The sequence below is a fragment of the Belonocnema kinseyi genome, chromosome 8 (genome assembly GCF_010883055.1).
Source record: "Belonocnema kinseyi isolate 2016_QV_RU_SX_M_011 chromosome 8, B_treatae_v1, whole genome shotgun sequence".
Lineage (NCBI taxonomy): Eukaryota > Metazoa > Arthropoda > Insecta > Hymenoptera > Cynipidae > Belonocnema > Belonocnema kinseyi.
Window position 1 is genome coordinate 75,084,181 of NC_046664.1, and position 20,913 is coordinate 75,105,093.

The 20,913-nt window shown below is 30.6% G+C and overlaps 1 protein-coding gene across 1 annotated transcript in view; it reads right to left on the bottom strand.

Moving 5' to 3' along the window:
• Positions 1 to 407: 407 nt before the first annotated feature.
• Positions 408 to 20,913, bottom strand: part of LOC117178126 (heparan sulfate glucosamine 3-O-sulfotransferase 5) — a 324,317-nt gene continuing 303,811 nt past the window's right edge. The window contains exons 4-5 of the mRNA XM_033369383.1: positions 7,143 to 7,644; positions 408 to 2,289 (exon numbers count right to left, since the gene is read on the bottom strand). Coding sequence (XP_033225274.1) covers positions 1,705 to 2,289; positions 7,143 to 7,644 — 1,087 coding nt within the window. The 3' untranslated portion in view covers positions 408 to 1,704. The remainder of the gene's footprint in view (positions 2,290 to 7,142; positions 7,645 to 20,913) is intronic.

A 20,913-nucleotide genomic window follows, 5' to 3' on the forward strand; every position in this document is an offset into this window, starting at 1 on the left:
TTGCCAACTGAAAATACAGCGGATTTGAAACAGACACTTGAAATTAAAGATATTAGGAATCTAGTTAAATGAAATTTTGAAATCTTTGTATTCCAATTAGTCTTTTGAGCAGATATTCGTAATTTTGAAATAACTATATTCTGAGGTATGCTTGATTCAGAAATAATTCGTATACTATTTAAAAGATATTTTCAATATCTTCGGTTTCCTTTCTAGTTGTTCTGGAAATAAAGGCTCTAGAAATAATATTATAGAATTAAAGTTCTAGAACTGAAGTTCTAGAATTAAAGTTCTAGAACTAAATTTTTAGAATTAAAGTTCTAGAATTAAAGTTCTAGAACTTTATTTGAGAAATAAAGGCTTAATCAGTTATTACAGAAGAGTTGATAAAGATACATTAAACTCAAAAGAGATTATGAATCTTGTTAGGTGTTGTTTATGAATCGTTGTATTCCAACTAGTTTTTTGAGAAATTTTTTGTAAATAACAGATTCATTTCGAATGGTGGAAATTGGTAATTGGGTTACCCAAATACCAAAAAGATTTCTAATCTTGACCACTGACTCTAATTACTGAAAATATAGCAGATTTGATATAGAGACTTGAAAATGAAGGGATTAAGAATCTGGTTCGCTGATTTTTTTGAAACTTTGTTTTCAAGTTAGTCTTCTCAGAAGATTGTTGTAAAAATCGATTGATCTCGAAAGTTGAAAAGTGGTAGTTCGGTCAGCCAGGTGCCTACCAGATTTGAAAAATCTAGTTCGGTGCAATTTATTAATCTTTGTATTCTTTTGAAAAGATTTTTGTAAAAAACAGATTATTTTTGAAAGTTGAAAAGTGATAATTGGGTTACCCAAGTACCTATTAGATTTCTAATCTTGATCACTGATCGAATTTGTGATGTTGACAAACCTATAATTTAAAAGAGCCTTCATTCAGTAATGATTCTTATACTTTTGTTTGAAAGATATTGATATTATCTTCAGTTTCTTTTCTTGTTGTTGTGGAAATAAAGGCTCTAGAAAGAAAGTTCTAAACAAAAGTTCTAGAAATAAAGGTTCGATCAGTTATGCTATTTTTCCGTGTGAAACTTAAGAGAAAATATTGCATTTCGCTTTAATTTTAAGAAGTGAAATTACAGCAGAGTTGATACCGACACTTGAAACTCAAAAGAGATTACGAATCTGGTGGGTATTGTTTTGGAATCGCTGCATTCCAATTCGTTTTTTGAGAATTTTGTTTTTCAATAACAAATAAATTTCGAAAGGTGGAAAGTGGTAATTAGGTTACCCAGGTACTTACCGGATTTTAAAAATCTGGTAAGGTGAAATTGCTTAAGCTTTGTAATTTTACTTGTCTTCTGAGAAGATGATAGGTGTAAAAAACAGATTCACCTCGAAAGGTGAAAAGTGGTAAGAGGATTACCCAAATACCTAACAGTTTTCTAATTTTGATCACTGATAGAATCTATGATGTTGACAAAACAATATTCTAAAGTATCCTTGAATTAGTAGTGATTCGTATACTTTTGTTTGAAAGATATTGTCAATATCTTTGGTATCTTTTCTAGTTATTGCTGCTCTAAATACTCGATCAGCAAGAGTTTTTTTCGTGTAAGCCCTTGAGCAAAGCTCTTCTTTCATCAAAGTACCCAGTGCAGAATCGCTAACTATAGAACTTAAAGCTAGGAAGCTAAAGTGAGATCTATTCCTCAGGCCAGCCGAGGTCTTCGCCCAACAGCTCGTAAAAACGTTGGTTGTGTTCATTGAAAAACTTACGGAGTTTCGTAACTACCACAGGACTGACTCTGGGATGTCGGCGACCTTTGCTTTCCCTTAAGCATTTTTCTGCGGTATCGTTGCGAAGACAGTAGAAGCCCTTGGTATGATTAAAGTAAAAATTATGCCTACCGATTTTTGGCTGGAGACCTAGGAAGCTCTCGATCCTACGTAATTGGGGAACCGGATCTTCTATGAGCCGATCACCATTCACTACCAGAATCTGATCACGAGAGAAGACCTCAAGCCATCGATGCATGTAGTTGTGGTATAGAGAAATGGCTATCGGCCTGTAGAATTCGTTGATGGATCCATCCGGCCTTATAACCAGCTCCTCAAAACTGCGAGATGATTGGAGGTAGGGAACTGGTGTTCCATTACTTGTTGTTGTGGAAGCTGTGGCCGCATGAGTTCGCAGTTGGGTGTAGTCTGATATGGCTCTGGTTACTGGCTCACGTACGATCAGCAGCAACTTTACACTCGAGTTCATCGCACGAATTCTTTCAGGCACCTGGAGAAAATTTCAGATGCACTATTTGCAGGACTCGGACTCACTTCGAAGTGAGCAAATCACAAAGTTCCATCTCGGTGAGACCAATTGAAAAGGTTCTAATTCGTGGAGACAAAATTATAAGGTGCTAACTCTTGTGCTGGACTCTAGAAGCTTCAAAATCCCATAAAAACTGCATTGTGACACCAGAGCTCTTAACTCTGTAACACCTTTAATTTGGCCTCCGCGAGTTAGCACCTTTTGATTTGGCTGATCCAAGATGGAACATTTTGATTTGGACAAGTCGAGTTGAGAGATCAAAATTTAAAAAAAAATATGAATATGCAAGTAACTCTAAGGTGCCGCCGATAAAATAAGTTATTAATTTTTTGCCCCCCCCCCCCACCCTAACGAACGTAATTTTTCCTTGACTAATCATCGACTTCACGTTCATTCTGTGTTTTTTCGCGTTTCTATAGTCATTGCAATTGCCAACATGCATTAAATTCTTAACATTTTTAGTCGCAACATATTCCATTTTCAACAAAATAGTTGGATTTACCACCGAAAATGGTTTTCTGCAAAAAGGGATGAATTAAGAAAAAAATATTTTGGAACTAAAAACTTGTAATAAAAACCAAATAATAAATTTTTTAGCGAAATGTTTATATTTGGCTTCCTCGTCGAGGAAGCTGTTTTCACCAAATAGTTAAATTTTTGGGCCAAAAATGTGAATGTTTTAGAGAAACAGTGAATATTTAACCCGAAAAGTTCAATTTTCAGCAAGAAATTTCATTTTCAACGAAGAAAGATGAATTTTGAAAGAAGAATTATGACTTTTCTACCATAATTGGAATTCAATGAATTCAACGAGAAAATACGAACTTTAAACAATAGTTAAATGCTCAATCAAATGAAGGATCTTGCTACAAAAATGATTAATTTTCTACCAAAAAGACGATTTTTCAACAAAAGATTTAAGTTTTTAAGCTGAAAGAGCGCTTTTTTTAAATAGTTAACTCTTGAAGTTCAAAAGATGAATTTTCACGATGAAAGATAATTGTCAATAAAGTAGTTCAATTTTCAACGAAGTAGTTACATTTTTAACAACAAGAAATTAATTTTCAGTTAAGAATATTAATTTTGTACCAGAAGACGACGAATGTTCGTTAAAATATGTGAATTTTTCACTAAAAAAGTGTATTTTTAAAAAATCAGATCAACTTTCGAGTAGTTGAAATTTCAATCAAAAAGATGAATTTTAAACAAAATTCATGAATTTTTAATTGGGAGAGATGAATTTTTTAATAAAAAACATCAATTCTTCATAAAAAATGAAATAGTTACATTTTGAATTAAAAAAAGTAATTCTCAACCAAACAAAAACGAATGGTCAACAAAATAGTTGAATTTCCAATCAAAGAGATAAATTTATAAGAAAAATTATGAAACTTTAAAGACAATTAAGTTTAAACAAAAGAGTTCAACATTCAACTAAATAATCAAAGTTTGAACCTTGAAGATGATTATTTAACCAATTCGCTGATTCATTTTTTAATTAACTTTCTAAAAAAAAAACGAATAACAAAAACAAGAACTTACACCTTAATAGTTGAAATTTTAACTATAAAGAACATAAATGTTTAAACAAAAATTAAAAAAAAAATAAGAATAAAAAGTAACTTAAAAAAATGAAACTAATTTTCAAGAAAATAGTTCAATGGGCCATTTTCGGCTATTTTTGCACATTATTGTGTTCCACCTTATAAAGTTACTGGCGTATTCAAATTTAAAAAAAAGTTGTTTTCAATTTTATATCTTTTAAAGAATTTTTTTAGAAAGTTTATCATAAAAAAAATTATTATTTAGCAAAAAAGAGTCCATAATGCATAATAATCTATTAAATTAATTCTGAGATCCATTTTTTGAATTTTCTTCCATTATGGTAAAATCGTACAAATAATACTTTTGTATAATATTTACATAAATTGATATTCAGTTTATTTATTATTATACTAATTATATTATAATAATAATAGTATAATCGTAGCAAAATAATAACGAAGAAAATTATTTTTCAACTTTTGAAATTGACATTTGCAAGTAGTTCCATGGCCATATTCCGCATCAGCCTATCAAAATAAATCGATCATTACAAATACTATTTTATTTAATTATTATACAATGTTTAGTTCCATAATTTGTTTAAACATGCTAAATACGGGAAAATAATAGCACCATTTTTCATACAAAAATAGTGAAACACATAGATTTTATGTCATATTTTCAGTAGAATCCAATCGCGCTATTATTTTCTTGCATATCGCATTTTAAAACAAATTGGTTGAATAATTGAAAAATAAATTATTTATATAAAAAAATCAGTTTTTAGTTTTGCTCCATTAGTTTTTCAATGATTTTGTAACAAAGTCATGTTTGTGCAAGTTCTGAAAAATCGAAAAAGTGTAATGAAAAATTAATTTTTATTTTATATTAACTTTTTTATATGTATATAAGCCATTTTATATTAATCTATTAACTATCACGCAATCTTTAACAACATGCGAAATTCATGTCCATCACAAATACATTCCTTGATTTTTTAGTTTTCTATTTTCTTACTTATTAAAAAAATTAATTTGTTTTTGAAAATCTTATTTTCTAAAATGTTTAATGCAGAGGTTTTAGAAGGGGAGAAAAATATCATTAACAAATAATAATCGCACAAAATAAAACTAACTAAACTATGATTAAAAATATTTGTAAAGATTAAGAAAATCTGTGAGAATTAATTCCTAGTTTCCTTATTCCAACCAAATGAATAAATTTCCTCAAAATACGATTCAAAATGAGATTTTAAAGTATTTTTATATCCCAAGAATTTATAAATATTTTTAATGATTGTAAAATAAATCAACTTTTGTACTGAATTGTACCTTGCATTAAAAAAAATGATTAGGTTCCGAGAAAATACAGAAAGAAATTTTTTTTCTCGCTCGAGTCGCACGTTTTTCATCTCTGGTCGGTGACAAAAAATCCAATTTAAACACCAAACAAAGCAAAAATGTACTTTTTAGCTATTGAGTTTCTGAATCAATAAAAAAGTGGTAATGAAAAAATATTATAAGTTTCAATAAAATGGATGGAGATTTTTTTCGTTCGAAGGGCACGTTTTCTCAACTTTGGGAGGTGAGGAAAAATCAAATATTCTTTAAAAAAAAAAGTTGACTAAAAATGTAGCTAGGTTTCAAAAAAATGTATGGGGATTTTTTTCGCTCGATGGGTGCATTTTTTGAACTTGGGACGGTGCTGCAAAATTCAATTTTCAATTTTAAAAAGGTGAGAATCTACTTTCTAATTATTGAGTTGTTGAATGGATAGAAAAGCTGTTGACTACAAAATATTTTTATGTTTCGAAAAGATGGAAAGTGAAGTATTTTCACTCGAGGAGCACCTTTTTTCAGCTTTGTATAGTGATTAAAATTTTAATTTTCAATTAAACCTGTTAACAGCGGTGCAGCTTGATAACACTGCGCATGTGCACAAATTCCTACGTACAAATGTACAGTGAGGCCCTCATGACATACTCTTAAAAAAATTTTTTTAAAACACGTGAGCCAACGTAGGACATCCGGCAGAAGTAATAAATTGATATGGTATACACTACTAATCCTGTCAGAGTCTCAGTGTGAGTGTCAGAGTGAAGGATGGACAGAAAGAGAGCGAGCGATCCAGCGAGAGAGAGGAGTGAGGTGGGAGGGAGCGAAATGGAAGAAGCGAATGAGAAATAGAGTGGGAGAGGGATTGAAAGAGACAGTCAGTGGGCGAAGCGAAGGAGAGATAGAGGAGAGGAAGCGTTGCCCTGGAAGCGTTACAGTTACCCAGTTTTGTGAGTTGACACCGTGCTATAATCACTTCAAAAAATAAGATGATTCCAAATCCCTGTGTCAGGATGTGTATTAGATTTTTATTTTTTGTGCCAATAATCTCATCTTAGCATGGTATCTTTAAAAACAAATTATTATCTGAGAAGAGATTTTTAGATTATTAGAGGAATACTTGACTTTACGGTGGCCCAATAAAACAAAATATTTTGTTGTTGCAATTTCAAAGGAAAGTAGTGAAATTGAGAGAAGAAAAAGTAGAGGAAGATAGGAGAAAGTACGGGAGGGAAGCTAATGAAACTGATGTATGATAAGTATGGGAAGTGAAGAGCGGGAATGTCGGGACAGCGAGAGGAAATAATAGGGATGGGAGTAGAGAAAGTAAAGGGAAATGAAGAGAAAAAAAGTAGTAAAAGTAAGGGGAGGGGACGTAGGGGAAATGAGGGAAGAGGAAGTAAGGCAAATAAGGGGGGAGGGAATATGTACGTAAGGGAAAATATGGATAGGGGAAGTAAGCGGAAGGAGTGGAAAATGCAGAAGAAGCAGAAGAAGTCGTGGGTACTAAGGGGTGGGGAAGTAGGACAAATTAGTGAGGGAAAGTATGAAAAGTAAATGTAAATGAAGGTAAGTGGGAGAAACGATTAGAAATGTGGGTGAGTAGGGGAGAGTAAGTGATAGCTAAGGAACAGTAGTAGGATAAGGGGAGCGTTGGCGAAGGAGCAAAGGAAAGGAAGAAGTATAAGAGGAAAAAGTTGTGGAAAGAGGGCCAAGGGTGAAGTGAAGGGAGCAGTAGTGAAGTGTAGGGGGTAGAGGAGGGTCAATATGGGAGGGGAGGGGAAGTAGTGTATTGTAGAGGGGTAGAGAAGAGTGAGTATGGAAATGGAGGAGAAGTTCTAGAGTGTAAAGGTGTTGGGGGGAATAAGTATGGGAGGGGAGGAAAAGGAGTGGAATGTAGAGGTAGTTTTTAGATTTAAAGGACAATCAACTTACTTCCGATGTGACGAAGTAACTAGGACTTTTTTCGATAGTGACCTGTCCCTTGAAGGAATATGGCATCTTTCTTCGATACCATTCAAGACCTTTACTGTAGTTGTCGTCACGATCGAAAAAATGAACTTCGCCAGCTGCCTTCTGGACCTGGGGATGAAGGAAGAGCATCTCAAGGAGGGCCCTGGTTCCGCATTTTCTTACACCGATGATAATGGCTTGAGGAAGGTGTCTATTGGTGCGTGGGAAATGTATTTTGTTGGAGAAAAGAAGAGGGGGATTAGCTCGGGCACGGGATACCAGCTCTACCGTTCTGCTTTCCATCACGGAGGCGGCATGAAGACTGTAGACTGCACTATCATAGAGAATGTGAAAAGTCAGGAAAAGAGATATCAGGACAACAGATAGGAAGGCTGCGGCCATTTTTGGCCGCGATATGCCAACCACGAGGATGCAGTCCGATGTGTCGCCCTCGGCTGGCCTCATAGCGGAGCGGGGCATCCACCTAGAATCAGAAAATTCAAGAAAATATATTATTCAAAATTACGTTAGGTTTGTAGGGCCTAAAATCGTTAGCCCTAAAAATACAAGACCCAAAAAGAATTTTTCAAACTTTAAGATCCAAATTGTAATTTCCAAGAATATAAAGCCCAAATACGACGAGCAAACGGACACAACCCAAAGTTTTTTTTCTTATAACTTTTTTATTTTTTGTCCAAAAAAAAGGGTTTTCTTCTCTTTCTTAGGACAATTTTTTTCAAATTCAAATAAGTCTGACCTTCTAGAGTCACAGACTAACCTTCTAGAGTTACACCTGACTTTCGAGAATTAAGGTCTGACCTTCAAGAGTTACCGTCTGACCTTTGAAAGTTACCGTCTGACCTTCTAGAGTTATCGCCTGACCTTCTAGAGTTCCGTCTTACCTTCTAGAGTTACAGTCTGACCTTCTAGAATGATTAGAATTAGAATTAGAATTATACCTTGCGAGGAAACTCTAGAAACTGTTATTAAATGGGACTTCAAGTGTACAATGACTTCAACAGGAGTCCGTAATGAAACCCTAAAAAACTATATACAACTTGAGTGTTTAGAAAGCCAAGCTTACATCTAGTGATAAATTGAGGCAACCATCATAATGTCTATTTACTAGGGGATGAGAACTCGACTTAAAATACATCAAAGATGTTAAATGATTTCAAGAGGTTTCACAAATATTTCAAAATATTTCAAAAGATTACATTAATATATATTACCAAAATTTCACAAGGATTTCAAAGGTTTCAAAGATTTTAAATATTTCACGAAGATTTCAATACTGAAAAGATATCAATACTTCAAAAATATTTCAACGATTTCACATAGATGTACAAGATTTTAAGGATTTTAAGAGGTAAAAGATTTTAAAATATTTTACATAGATTTCAAACATTTCACAACATTTCAAAAATTTTACAACGATTTCAGAAAATTCAAAATAAACAATATTTCACAAAGATTTCAAAAATTTACAAAACTTTCACAATAGTTTAATAAGAATTTCAAGGATTTAAAATATTTCAAAGATAAAAAAAGTATAAGATTTCGTAAAGATTTCACGGACATTTTAAATGGGAAAAGATTTCAGTATACTGAAAACGGCTTCAAATATTACATATAGATTCAAAAGATTTCACAAAGATCACAGAAGATTACACAAAGATTTTAAGCATTTCACCACGATTTTAAAATTTTCAAAAGGCAGAAGATTTTAAAGATTTCATAAATATTTTTAAAAAATGCCTAAATATTTTAAACATTTTACAACTATTACAATAATTTTAAAAGGCCGAAGATTTTCAAATATTTAACGAATATTTTAAAGATTTCAAAAAACTTCAAAGATTTCACAATAATGTCACAAATATTTTAAAGTTTTCAAATGATTTCAGAAGATTTTACAAAGATTTCACAAGGATTTCAAAAATTTCGAAAAACAAAAGATTTAAAAATATTTCACGAAGATTTCAAAACATTTCAAGCGATAAAAGATTTCACAAATATTAAAAAAAATTTGACTATTTCACAAATTTCAAAAGGCAAAGGATTAAAAAAGATTTTAAATAGATATAAAGAATTTCACAAATATTTAAAAAGTTTTTTAAAGATTTAAAAAACTTTTGAGTGAAAATATTAGAAAAAATTTATCCAGAAAAGTTAATAAAAAGTTAAAAAATATATTTTAAAATATTTCAAAAAGGTTTTACAAATATTTAAATTATTTCAAATAATAACAAAAATTCAATAAAGATTTCACAAATCTTTCACCAAGCTTTCAAAAAGATTTTACAAAAATTTTAAACTTATCAAAATATTGCAAAATATTTCACAACAATTCAAACTGCAAAGAATAAAAAAGATTTAAAAAAGATATTAAATATTTCAAAATTAATTATCCCATAACCTATTTAATAATGCATAAATGAAATCAATTATTTCCTTAATTTCTTATTTTTCGTTTTCTAGAATTAATATTATCAGAATTTTAAAATGGATCAACACTATATATTATTATTTTTCATTTTAAAAAATTTAATTAAAAAACCGATGTCTGCAATATACATAAAAGTAGGTTGTAGTTTCTGCTTTCGCTCTCTAGATCTCAGATCGTCATTTCTGCCAGTTTCGATTCCGAGTTCTCCAAAGTTAAACTACGTCGCGTCGACTCGTGTACACGTCATATTTGCACGTACTCGCACGCAATACAGTCACTAGTTTCCAGATGCTTTAAATTTTTTTTTGTGATAAGATTCGGATCAGCAATTCTCTCTGCCAACAGCTTTATATGTTCCCAGAACGAAAAATACGAAAGGGAATAGAAAAGAATCATGAAATAGTGTATTTTAAATCGCATGTCACCCGTGAAGAATCTTATACAACGATGAAATGCTTTCTAGAAATTCTTTTAAACTATATATGCATTAAAGAGAATTATCTTATTCATTTAGTATTTTATTTGTTATTTTATTATAAGAAATGAATTAAATTTTCTGTAAAAACAGGAACGCCTTTCAACTCTGCTGGGATTCGAGCCCCGGACCTTCCATTTGCTGTAGGTTCGCTGGACCCCTCCATAATTTAGGTAGTAGAACAATCGTTCGGCAAGTGAAAGGTCTGGGGATCGAATCCCAGCGGAGTTGAAAGAAGTTTCCTTTTTTCACAGAAAATGTTCTGTGTGGACGCCGAACTTCATTTTCCAAAGTCAATGAATTTTCTTTGATTTTTTCCTGACTAATTTTTCATTTTACTTAGCCATTAATATTAAAATACCATAATTTTGAGCTCATAACATTTCTTAAACAGAAGTAACATAAAATAGTCGAGTTTTTAAACGAAAATATAATCTTTTAACCAAAAAGAGTTGCGGTCAAAAATGGGATTTTTTAGAAAGCAGTTGAATTTTTTATTGCACAAAAAATGCATTTTCAAAACAAAGGGAAGGATTATCTGTTCAAATAGACGACTGTTCAACAAAAGAGTTAAATTTTTAATCAAAAGGGTTTATTTTTTAACGCAACAGACAAAAGAACGAATTAAAAAAAAATAGTTTAATTTTCAACCTAAAAGATAAGTATTCAATTAAAATAATGAAACATAACAAAAATTTCTAACAAATAATTATATTTTAGTTAAGAAAAAAATAAAGTTCACTTACATTGTTAAACATTCAAGCCAAAAGATGAAGTTACAACCAAGGAGATTAATTTACAACCTAAAAAGATCAATTTTCAACGAAAAATGTAAATGTTAAATTATCTAGCTGTTAAATTTTTAACTAAACAGATGAATCTACAACTTTAATGATAAATCTTTTAAAAAAAAGATTTGTTAACAAAGTAGTTTATTTTTAAACTGAAAACACGCATTCTTAACAAATTGGTATTTTTCAGCGAAGAAAGAAAAAATTTTTATCCAAATCGTTGAACTTTCAAGCCAACAGACGAATTTTTAACCAGTGAGATTGATTTTTTTAAACAAAAAGTTATTTTCAAACAAATGGTTCAATTTACAACAAAAAAGATCAATGTTTAATCAAAATTGTGCAAATTAAACATTTAATAAAAACAACATTTTTCCACGAAAAAACAATGTTTTAACAAAATAGTAAAATATTCACTAGATATTTGAATTGAAATCGAAAAGATGAATTTTGAAACAAAAATATTAATTTTCTATTGAAAATGAGCAATTTTCAACAATAAACATTTAACTGAATTTTTAAGCAAATAGTTAAATTAAATACAAATTAATTTTTAACAAAATAAAAAAAAACGATTTTCTAACAAAATAGTTTAATTTTCAACAAAAAGATGAATTTGCAATCAAGAAGATTAATTGTTAACCAAAAGGATGAATCTTTAGAAACAACAACATATAGTTAGTTTAATTTAATCAAGAAAGAAAAGTTTTCAACAAAATACATGAAAATCAATTTTCAAATAAAAAAAAAGTCAACAATTTTCACCTAAAAATGGAATAGGTAAATTTTCCATTAAAAAATTAATTTTTAACCAAAAAAAAATCAAACAATTTTTCAGTTAATTAGTAAAAATTGTTAACAAAAAACTTAAATCTTCACTTCAAAAAGTAAATTATGAACAAAGTAGTTTAACTTTTAACCATGCAGTTGCATGGTTAATGCAATTTTTAACCCAAGCAGTTGAATTTAAAATAGACTAATTTTCATCAAAATAGTTAAATTTCGTATTAAAAAGATAAATTTTTTAATTCATAAGATTAATTTTGCACCAAAACATACGAATAAGCAATAAAATAATTAGTTTTTCAATCAAAAAGATAAATCTTGAAGCAATTTTTTTTTTTTAAAGTTGTTAAGCTTTCAACATAGTATTGGAACTTTCAACTAGAATAGAGGGTAATTTCAAATACAAGACAGTTGTTGTCTTCAAGCAAAAAAAAAACGAACTTTCAACAAAATAATTTAGTTTTTAAAGGAAAGATGAATATGTAACAATAAAAATGTTAATAAAGTAGATCAAATTTTGAACCAAGTATTTTTACTTCCAACTAAAAGAGGCTGAAAATTTCCAATATAAGGTAGTTGAATTCTTCATAAAAAAAATTAACAAAATCATTAAATTGCCACATAAAAAATAAATTAAAACTGTTTACAAAAATAGTCAAACTGTTATCCCATTATTTTAATTGTCAAATAAAAAAGATGGTAATTTCATGTAAAAAACAGTTGAATTTAACCAAAACAGGCGAACGCTCCACCAAGAATGTAATAAACTAAACTCTCGCTTTCAGTCCAGTGTCGGAGGATGCCTTGGACTGATTTCGGGAGGAACAAAACGTAAACAGTGAGGCCGCCTTACTCGTTTCCAACTGGAATATATATCTATATATCTATAATGTCGCAACCGTTCTTGCCCTGCTCCTCTGCGAAACTGCGGGAGCCAGCAGTTCTAGGATGGCCGAGAACGGGGTGACCGAAAGCGAGAGTTTAGTGTACTTAAATTTTCCAAATAAAAATTTCCACTAAGTATTTGATCTTTCAACTAACAAAGACTGTTATTTTAAATAAAATACTCCAGATTTTAACCAATAATTTTAATTTTGAACCAAAAATGGAATACTTAAATTTTCCTCTAAAAAAGTCATTCACAATCCCTGACTTTTGTCTGATTTTTAGGTAATTCCTGACCTACGGTCACCTTGACTTAATTTATTGTAGTGTTTTCAATTAAAATAATAAGATTTTTAAAGCCATGGTTCAGACAACATTAAACTGTGGTTCTCTATCAAGTTTCTTCGTCCATTTTAATTTCAGGTCTGGAACGTGTCATCACGTAAGGAGGTTGCGTGTACAAAATGGATCTGTGGGTGTAGATCGTATTGTTGGGTGTAACTATATGTATAGTAAACCAAACTGCAGCTGCTCAGACGGTCGGGTACTTGCGTGTGCTATGCATGATAGTTTACCTGTGTTGCACCTCCGCTCCGACTTACAAGACTCTCGTTGCTCTTGTTGGAACCGTAATTCAACCCGCATGCAACTCCGCCTCGGGATAGATAAGGCCATCACGCGACAGACAATGAACCATCCACTGTCGATAGTCGGGCCAATTTTCGCTGCGTCCACGCAATTCTTTTAAAATTCCAATTCTGAAAGGGCAATACCAGATATGTCCGGAAAGTATTCGTCCTTGTGGTGTACCAGAAGTACGAGCAAATTTTCGTCAATGGCGATGATATCCCCGTCAAAGTACTCCCAGTTAAAGTACACCCATTTTGAAAAAAAAAATTAACATGAGAAAGAGAAGAAAAATCTTTGTTTTGGACAAAAAATAAAAAAGGTGAAAGAAAAATAAGAAGACAACCAAAAAAATCCTCTTCCATCGCCTTTTTTTTCTTTCGCCTGTTTTATTTTTATTATTATTAAATCACAATAACAAGAAAAACACATTTGTAAAAAATAATCACTAACGTTTCGGCACTCATAAAGCTTCCTTACCAAGGCCAGAAAAATTTGAGCAGGCAGGGACAGCAACGAAACCACGATGCTCTCAAAGGTCGTGGTTTCGTTGCTGTTCCTACCTGCTCAATTATCCTTGTCTGGATAAGGGTGCTAAGGGTGCTGTAAGAGTGCCGAAACGTTGGTGATTTATTTTGACAAATGCTTCTTTGTTGTGATTTGAGGATAATAAAAATAAAAAAGAGAAGAAAGGAGATTTGATTGGATGCCTTCTCATTTTTCTCTCCTCTTTTTTTATTTTTTTCCGAAAAAAGCATTTTTTTGCTTTTTATTTTTCATGAAATTTTTTTCGAACTTACAATCGGAACATTTTATGGTGGTAGTCTAAACTTGGTCATTGGATTCTTGGTTTTATTTTTAAAAATTCTGCACATTAACTTAATTGTTGGATTTTAAATAGGATTTTTAATTTGATTTAAGTCTAATTTAAATGTCTTAAATTTTAGACACAACATTCTTCTAGCGATCAACCTACTTTTATAATAGGGCCTGCTTTGTTGCGTTCGTTTTTATTTCCTCTAAGTCTTGAAATCCTTTTCCTTTCAGAGGATACTTCAATTTGCGAAGCAACAAAAAACCACTGGGAGTCAGGTCAGGACTGCATGGGGGCTGCCGTAATTGTGCAAGTCCGTGTTTCACCAAAAATTGCTGAATAAGCTGCGACGAATGGATAGGTGCATTGTCGTGGTGAAAGGCCCGGCCGCCACTTATCAACAAATCAGGCTGCTTCCTTCTTTCTGAGTCACGTAATCGCTTTAGAACTTTTTGATTAGTCGCTTTTGACGGTTTCACCTTTAATAGTTAGCGTCTGACCTTTCACAGTTACCGCCTGACCTTCTAGAGTTACAGTTTTACCTTCTAGAGCCTGACGTTCAAGAGTTCCCGTCTGACCTTCTAGAATTACCGCCTGACCTACGAAAGTTACCGTATAACCTTTGACAGTTACCGTCTGACCTTCTAAAGTCACAGTCTGACCTTCTAGAGTTACATGTGACTTTCTAGAATTACGTTATGACCTTCCAGAGTTACCGTCTGTCCTTTGAAAGTTACCGTCTGACCTTCGACAGTTACCGTCTGACCTTCTAGAGTTCCCGTTTTACCTTCTAGAGTTACAGTCTGACCTTCTAGAATTAACGTCTCAATTTCGAGAATTACCTTCCTTGTCACCGGGTCATAGTATTTTGTCAAAAAGTCATCTTTTTTGGGCAGATTTTTTGTAGATTCATACTCTTGATTAAAAAATTAACTATTCTATTTCTAGAAAATTAATCTTGTGGGTTAAAAAATCATGTTTTAGGTTAAACTATTTTGATGAAAATTAATTTTCTTTCAGATTCATCATTTCAGATGAAAGTTCAACTCTTTTGTTGAAAATGTAATTAATTTGTTGAAAATAAGTTCTTTGCGAATTCCTTTTTCTAAACTTACGAAGTAACTATTCCTTTTCTGGCTGAAAATTAATATTTCTAATTGAAAATGGATCTTTTCTAGTTGAAAATCCATGCAGATACTTAAAAATTCGTCTTTTTTGGTTAAAAATAATCTTTTGAGTTGAAACTTTAGTCTTTTGAAAATAAAAATGCAACTTTTTGAGTCTAAATGAATCTGACTTGTTTAGGGATTCAACAATTTGGTAGAAAAATTAACTATTCGGTAAGAAATTAACTTTTTTGTTCAAAATTAAATTATTCGTATTACATTTTTGAAAAATTAATCTTTCGGGTTAAAAATAATCTTTTGGGTCGAACTCTGTTATTCTAAATGCATTTTTTTAATTCATCATTTTAGATGAAAATTCATCTCTTTTTAAAAATTTTATTTATTTAAACAAATAACTGCCAATAGCTTAAATAACTATTTTGTTGGAAATTCTCTTCTTTTTCAGTTAAAAAATAATTTCTCTGCCTAACAATGTAACTTTTCCAGTTTTGGTCAAAGTAGATATTTTTAAAATTGAAAAATGATCTTTTGTAGTGAAAAATCCGTTTATTTGATCGAAAATTCGTATTTTTTGGTCGAAAATTATTCTTTGTGGTTGAAAATTAACTTTTTTGTTAAAAAAATTATTATTTTATAGTTGAAAATACAAGCTTTTTGTATATAATTAATTCTTTTGGCTTTAAAAGTCAACTATTTTGTTGAAAAAGAATTTTTTTATTTGAAAATTGTAACATGATCGCTCTCTAATTGCATATATCTATAAATTATTAAATTAAAAATATTAAAAATTGATCAATTGTCAATTCTGCATTTAAAAAAACTTTGATCACATGCTTTTAAAATATAAAATAGGGTTCTTTCCAAAGTCAGTTATCATTTTTTCAATAAATGAATCTTATAGTATATAAAATTCTAATTTTAAAAACGCCCATAAAATATTTTTTACATATTGTTTACTATTTTTAATTTAATGTTGAAATATGAATTTTCTATCACGATGTCGATTGAGGCCCCCTTTAACGTCAAAGGGGTCGGATTTTACACCAATCACATCACATGTGTCAGTGGTTCTCAAATATATTTTTCTGTGCCCATGTTTTGTTTTCGTTATGCGCGCATTGAAAATTGCAGTCGCAAATATTGTTTAAAAAACATTAAAAACAAAAACTTTGATATAAAGAATTCATTAAAAAAGTACTTAAATGTAGTCATGTTTGCTGAAAAATTCGTAAATATGTACTCGTACCATTTTGCAATGTGTTAATAAATGTATTTACTGTTTTCCTTCAACGTACTACTGACTCTCAATCAAAATATTATAACAGGAGAAGTTTTTTGTCACATAAACCTTAACAAACAAAGGTATCAAATCAAAATAGTCAGAAATGACAGTATACCGTGACCTAACCTCTTTATCATGAGTTTCAGATCGTCGCATTGATAGATAATTATGAGAAGCTCTGAGTCAGGTGACACCCACGTGACACCAACATGAATAAGTGTTTTAATCCCTTTAATTTTTAATATTTTTTTTCTGTTGCACGACTCAATGTAAAAAAAAATCTAACGCACTTTCAGTTCGGATTAAAGGTATGCATTAAAAAATTATTTTATCTAAAATCGCGAAACAACCCTATTTTAATTTTAAATATTTTAAAATAAATATTTTTCAATTTTAAATCTTCGAAATTGAAATATTAGTAAAATGATTAAAAATGTCATTTCTTTAAAATATAAATAGGGAAAATAATATATTTTTTCATTCTGTATTTTCAAAATTCAAAAATTTTCAATCATTGTGACTCTTCAAAATTGTAGGACATTGAATCTTTGCCATTTTGAGTTTAGAAATTCTATGTCTATGTTTGAATTGAGCGACCTCAAAAACCTTCGGATACCTATTTTCATGAAATTGAGGCCATTTTTTAAATTTTGATTCGCCATATTATTGAAAAATCGTTTTTTAATCTAATTTAGCTTTTTGACTTTAGGTTGAAAAGTTATCCTTTACAAGTTGAAACTTTAATTATTTGGTAGAAAAATGACTCATTTTGTTGATGAATCAGTTTTTTAAAATAGAAAATAATTATTTTTGTTGAAAATTCACCTTTTTCGTTGAATTAAACAGGTTGAAAATTGGTTTTATTTTCTTGAAGAATAATATTTTAAACTGAAAATTTAAATAACCCATTTTTGTATCAAATAACCTCTTTTTTCAGTTAAAAATTCATCTTTCCTGGTAAAAATATTAACTTTTTGGTTGGAAAATTAACTGTCTGCCGAAAAATTCATCTGTCTAACTTCAAAATTTAGCAATTCCATTTTTGGTTGAAAACTTAAATTTTTAAATTAAAAATTGAAGTATTTAATTAAAAGTGAATCGATTATTGTTTAAAATTGTCTTTTGGCGAAAAATTAACCTCCGAGGTTGAAAATATATCTTTAGGTCAAAAATGCAGCTTCTTAAATTATTTGGTTGCAAATTAAACCATTTGAATAGTCACCTTTTTGGTCGAAAATTCAACTGTTTTGTTGAAAATTCGTCTTTTTCCATTGAAAATCCATCTTTCTTCGCTAAGAATAAACTTTTCGGTTGAAATTTGAACTTTTTCAGTTGAAAATTCAACTATCTTCTACAAAATTCATCTTTTTGGCTTAAAAATTCAACTATTTCGTTCAAAATTTAACTATTTTGTTAGAATTTGAATATTTTTCTCGAAAATGAAACTTTTTTATTAGTAATCTTTCTTGGTTAAAAGTGAATTTTTGTTGTTGAAAATTCAACTGTCTGCCGAAAATTAGTCTTTTCGGTTACAACATTTAACTGTATAGTTAAAAGGTCAACTATTTTGTTGAAGATTTGTCTCATTTGTTAAAAATATAACTATTTAGTTAAAAATGCAATATATTTCTACTTTAATTTGCAGGAATATAGGTACCTATACCTATACATAATTTCATTGAAAAGAGTATATTTCCCTATTATAGTAGAGAAATTGAAGGGAAATGAGGTGAGGAGAAAAAAGAGAAGTAAGGGGAAATATGGAGAGGGAAAGCAGGGTACTCGTTGCAAGAGGAGAGGTGAAGCCAAGAGGGAAAGTAAAGGGAAATGAGGAGTGCGGAAATAGGAGAAATTACGAGAAAGTGGGGGAAGTGAAGGCAGAAGAGTACCTGAAATGAGTTAAGACCGGGAGAAGTGAAGGAAAATGAGGGGTGCGGTGGTAAGGAAAATGAGAAGAAATTATGGGAAATGAGCAGGCGGAAAGTAAGGACAGTGAGGGGAAATTATAGAGTGCAGATAAGGGAATTGAGTGGAAGTCAGGGTAAGTAAAAGAAATGATTATAAGTAAGGAAAGGTAGTGAGGATTATGGAAGGGAGGTGAAGTAGGGAAATCGATGGAAAATTAGGGGTATAAACGATGGAGAAATAGGAAGAAATAAGGGCTAGGAAAGTGAGAGAAAAAATTATAATTATAGAGTTCAAATAAAGGAATTGAGTAGAAGTGAGGATAAGTAAAAAAAAATTACGATAAGTAAGGAAGGGTAGTGAGGATTATTGAAAAGAGGTGAGGTAGGGAAAGTGTCTGCAAATTAGGGGTATGGAGGTATGGAGACAGGAAAAGTGGGAAGAAATAAGGGCTGGGGAAGTGAAGGGAAATTTGGAAAAGGGAGTAGCGATAGTTAGTGGTAATAAGGAGTGCGAAAGTAGGGGAAATGTGAAGAAATTATGGGAAATGAGGAGGACGCAACTAGAGAAAGTGAAGAGAAATTAGAGAGTTGAAGGAAGGGATGCGAGTAGAAGTCAGGGCAAGTAGGAGAAATAATTGGAAGTGAGAAAGGGTAGTGAGGATTATGAATGTATGAAAAGTTATGAGAAATCGGGGATGGGCAGACAGGGAATATAAAAAGATATGAGAAGTTGTGAAATAGAGAAAGTGAGTGGAAGTGAGGATAAGTAGGAGAAATAATTAGAAGTGAGAAGGGGTAGTGAGTAGAATTAAGGGAAGTGCTAGTAGGGAAGTGAGGGTGAGGAGAGGGTGAAGTTAGAGGTGGAGGAAGTAGAAGAGAAAGAATTTGGAGAAGAGAGGGGAAATAGATGAAGTAAAAGAGGAAAAGTATGAGAGTGGGATGTTTGAACGACTTAACTAACGTCTTCATACGCTCCGAAACCCTTTCTTGCCTAATTTTTATCTAATCGAATTATGATTTAAGGGCTTTTAGGAGGTGCAAAATTTTATTCGTGAGGCGTCTAGTTTCCTAGAACAAATTTTCGATGAACTTAAACAGTGTGGTTTGAATAAGTTTGAATTGGTCATGCAGAACAAATGAATATTTGGCGTTATGCCGAAAACTCAATAAATATTCCGCTTGTTCATACATGGACTGAACCGGGACGATTCAGATGCAAAAGTCTAATTTTTCGATGGATGTGTAAATACACTCGATAGATCAATATACCAGATGTCAGGTACTACGCTAGGCTGAATTAAAATATTTGAAAAAGTAACATTCTAGGGTAGAAATTCGTGAAATTCTTTCGCCTACACATTATCAAAATTCTTATTTATTTTACAGCAGGCTTTAATCTTTCCCCTTTTCCCATTTTCAACTTAAATTCGAAATGAGTTAAAAGAATCCAATGAGAAAATTTAACTATTTTTGGTTAAAAGTTCATTATTTTCGGTTGAAAATTGTACTTTTAAATTTCAGGTTAAGAATTTTATAATTTTTTCAAAACTAATTTTATGTCATGTAATAATTTGGTTGAAAATTCGTTTTGTTAACTTGAAAATTCAACAATTGATTGAAATTTATTTTATGTTTTTAATTCACAAGTTTTTGGATTAAATTTTAACTATTTTGTTGAACATTCATCTTTTTTGTTTAAAAATGTGTACCTTTCTATAAAGATTTTTCGGTTGAAACTGAACTTTTAAGTTAAAAATTCACATTTTCAGGTTAAAAATTCACCTGTTTTGTAAAAAATGCATATTTCATGCTCGAAAATGTAACAATTTGTTAGAAAATATAGCTACTTGGTTGAAAATTTGTGTATATTGTTGAAAATTCTAGCATTTTGGTGAAAAATAATTTGCTTCGTTAAAAATCAAGTATCATATTGAAAATTTTTAATTGTTAAATTCAACATTTTTTTATTTTTAATTAAATTTTTTTGTTGAAATACTAACTATTGCAATTTTTGATGCTGCAATTTTGGTCAAAAGGTAAGTTTTCAAACTATAAATTAAAGTATTTTTTTGAAAACCCAACTGATTCGTAATAAATTAACTTTTTTGTTGGAAATTCATATTATCGGGTTGAAAATTCAAATTTTTTATATAAAATTCTTCATTTTGGATTAAAAGTTTAAGAATTTGTTACAATAATCAACTATTTGGTAAATGATAAAAATATGTTCTAAACAGTTCGTTCTTTTATCTTGAAAATTGGTTAAAAGTCAAGTATTCTATTGAGAATTCGCCGTTATTGGTTTTTATTTTTAAATACAATCTTTTTTTGTAGAAATATCAACTAGTACACTTTATCATTGAAAATTCATTTTTTTGATCGAATATTCATAATTGTAGTTCAAAATTCATTTTGCTCGTTTGTTAAAAAGTAATTTCCTGAATTAAAAATCTATCTATTTTGTTGTAAGTTCAACATTGTCTGTAACTTAATTTTTTTCTTTTCAACAGTCAAGTGAATTTTTTTTCTTTTTCTTAGCTAAGAATTTGTTTTTGATAAAAAATTCAACTGTTTCGTTAAACATTAATTTTTGTTTGTTTGTTTCAAAAA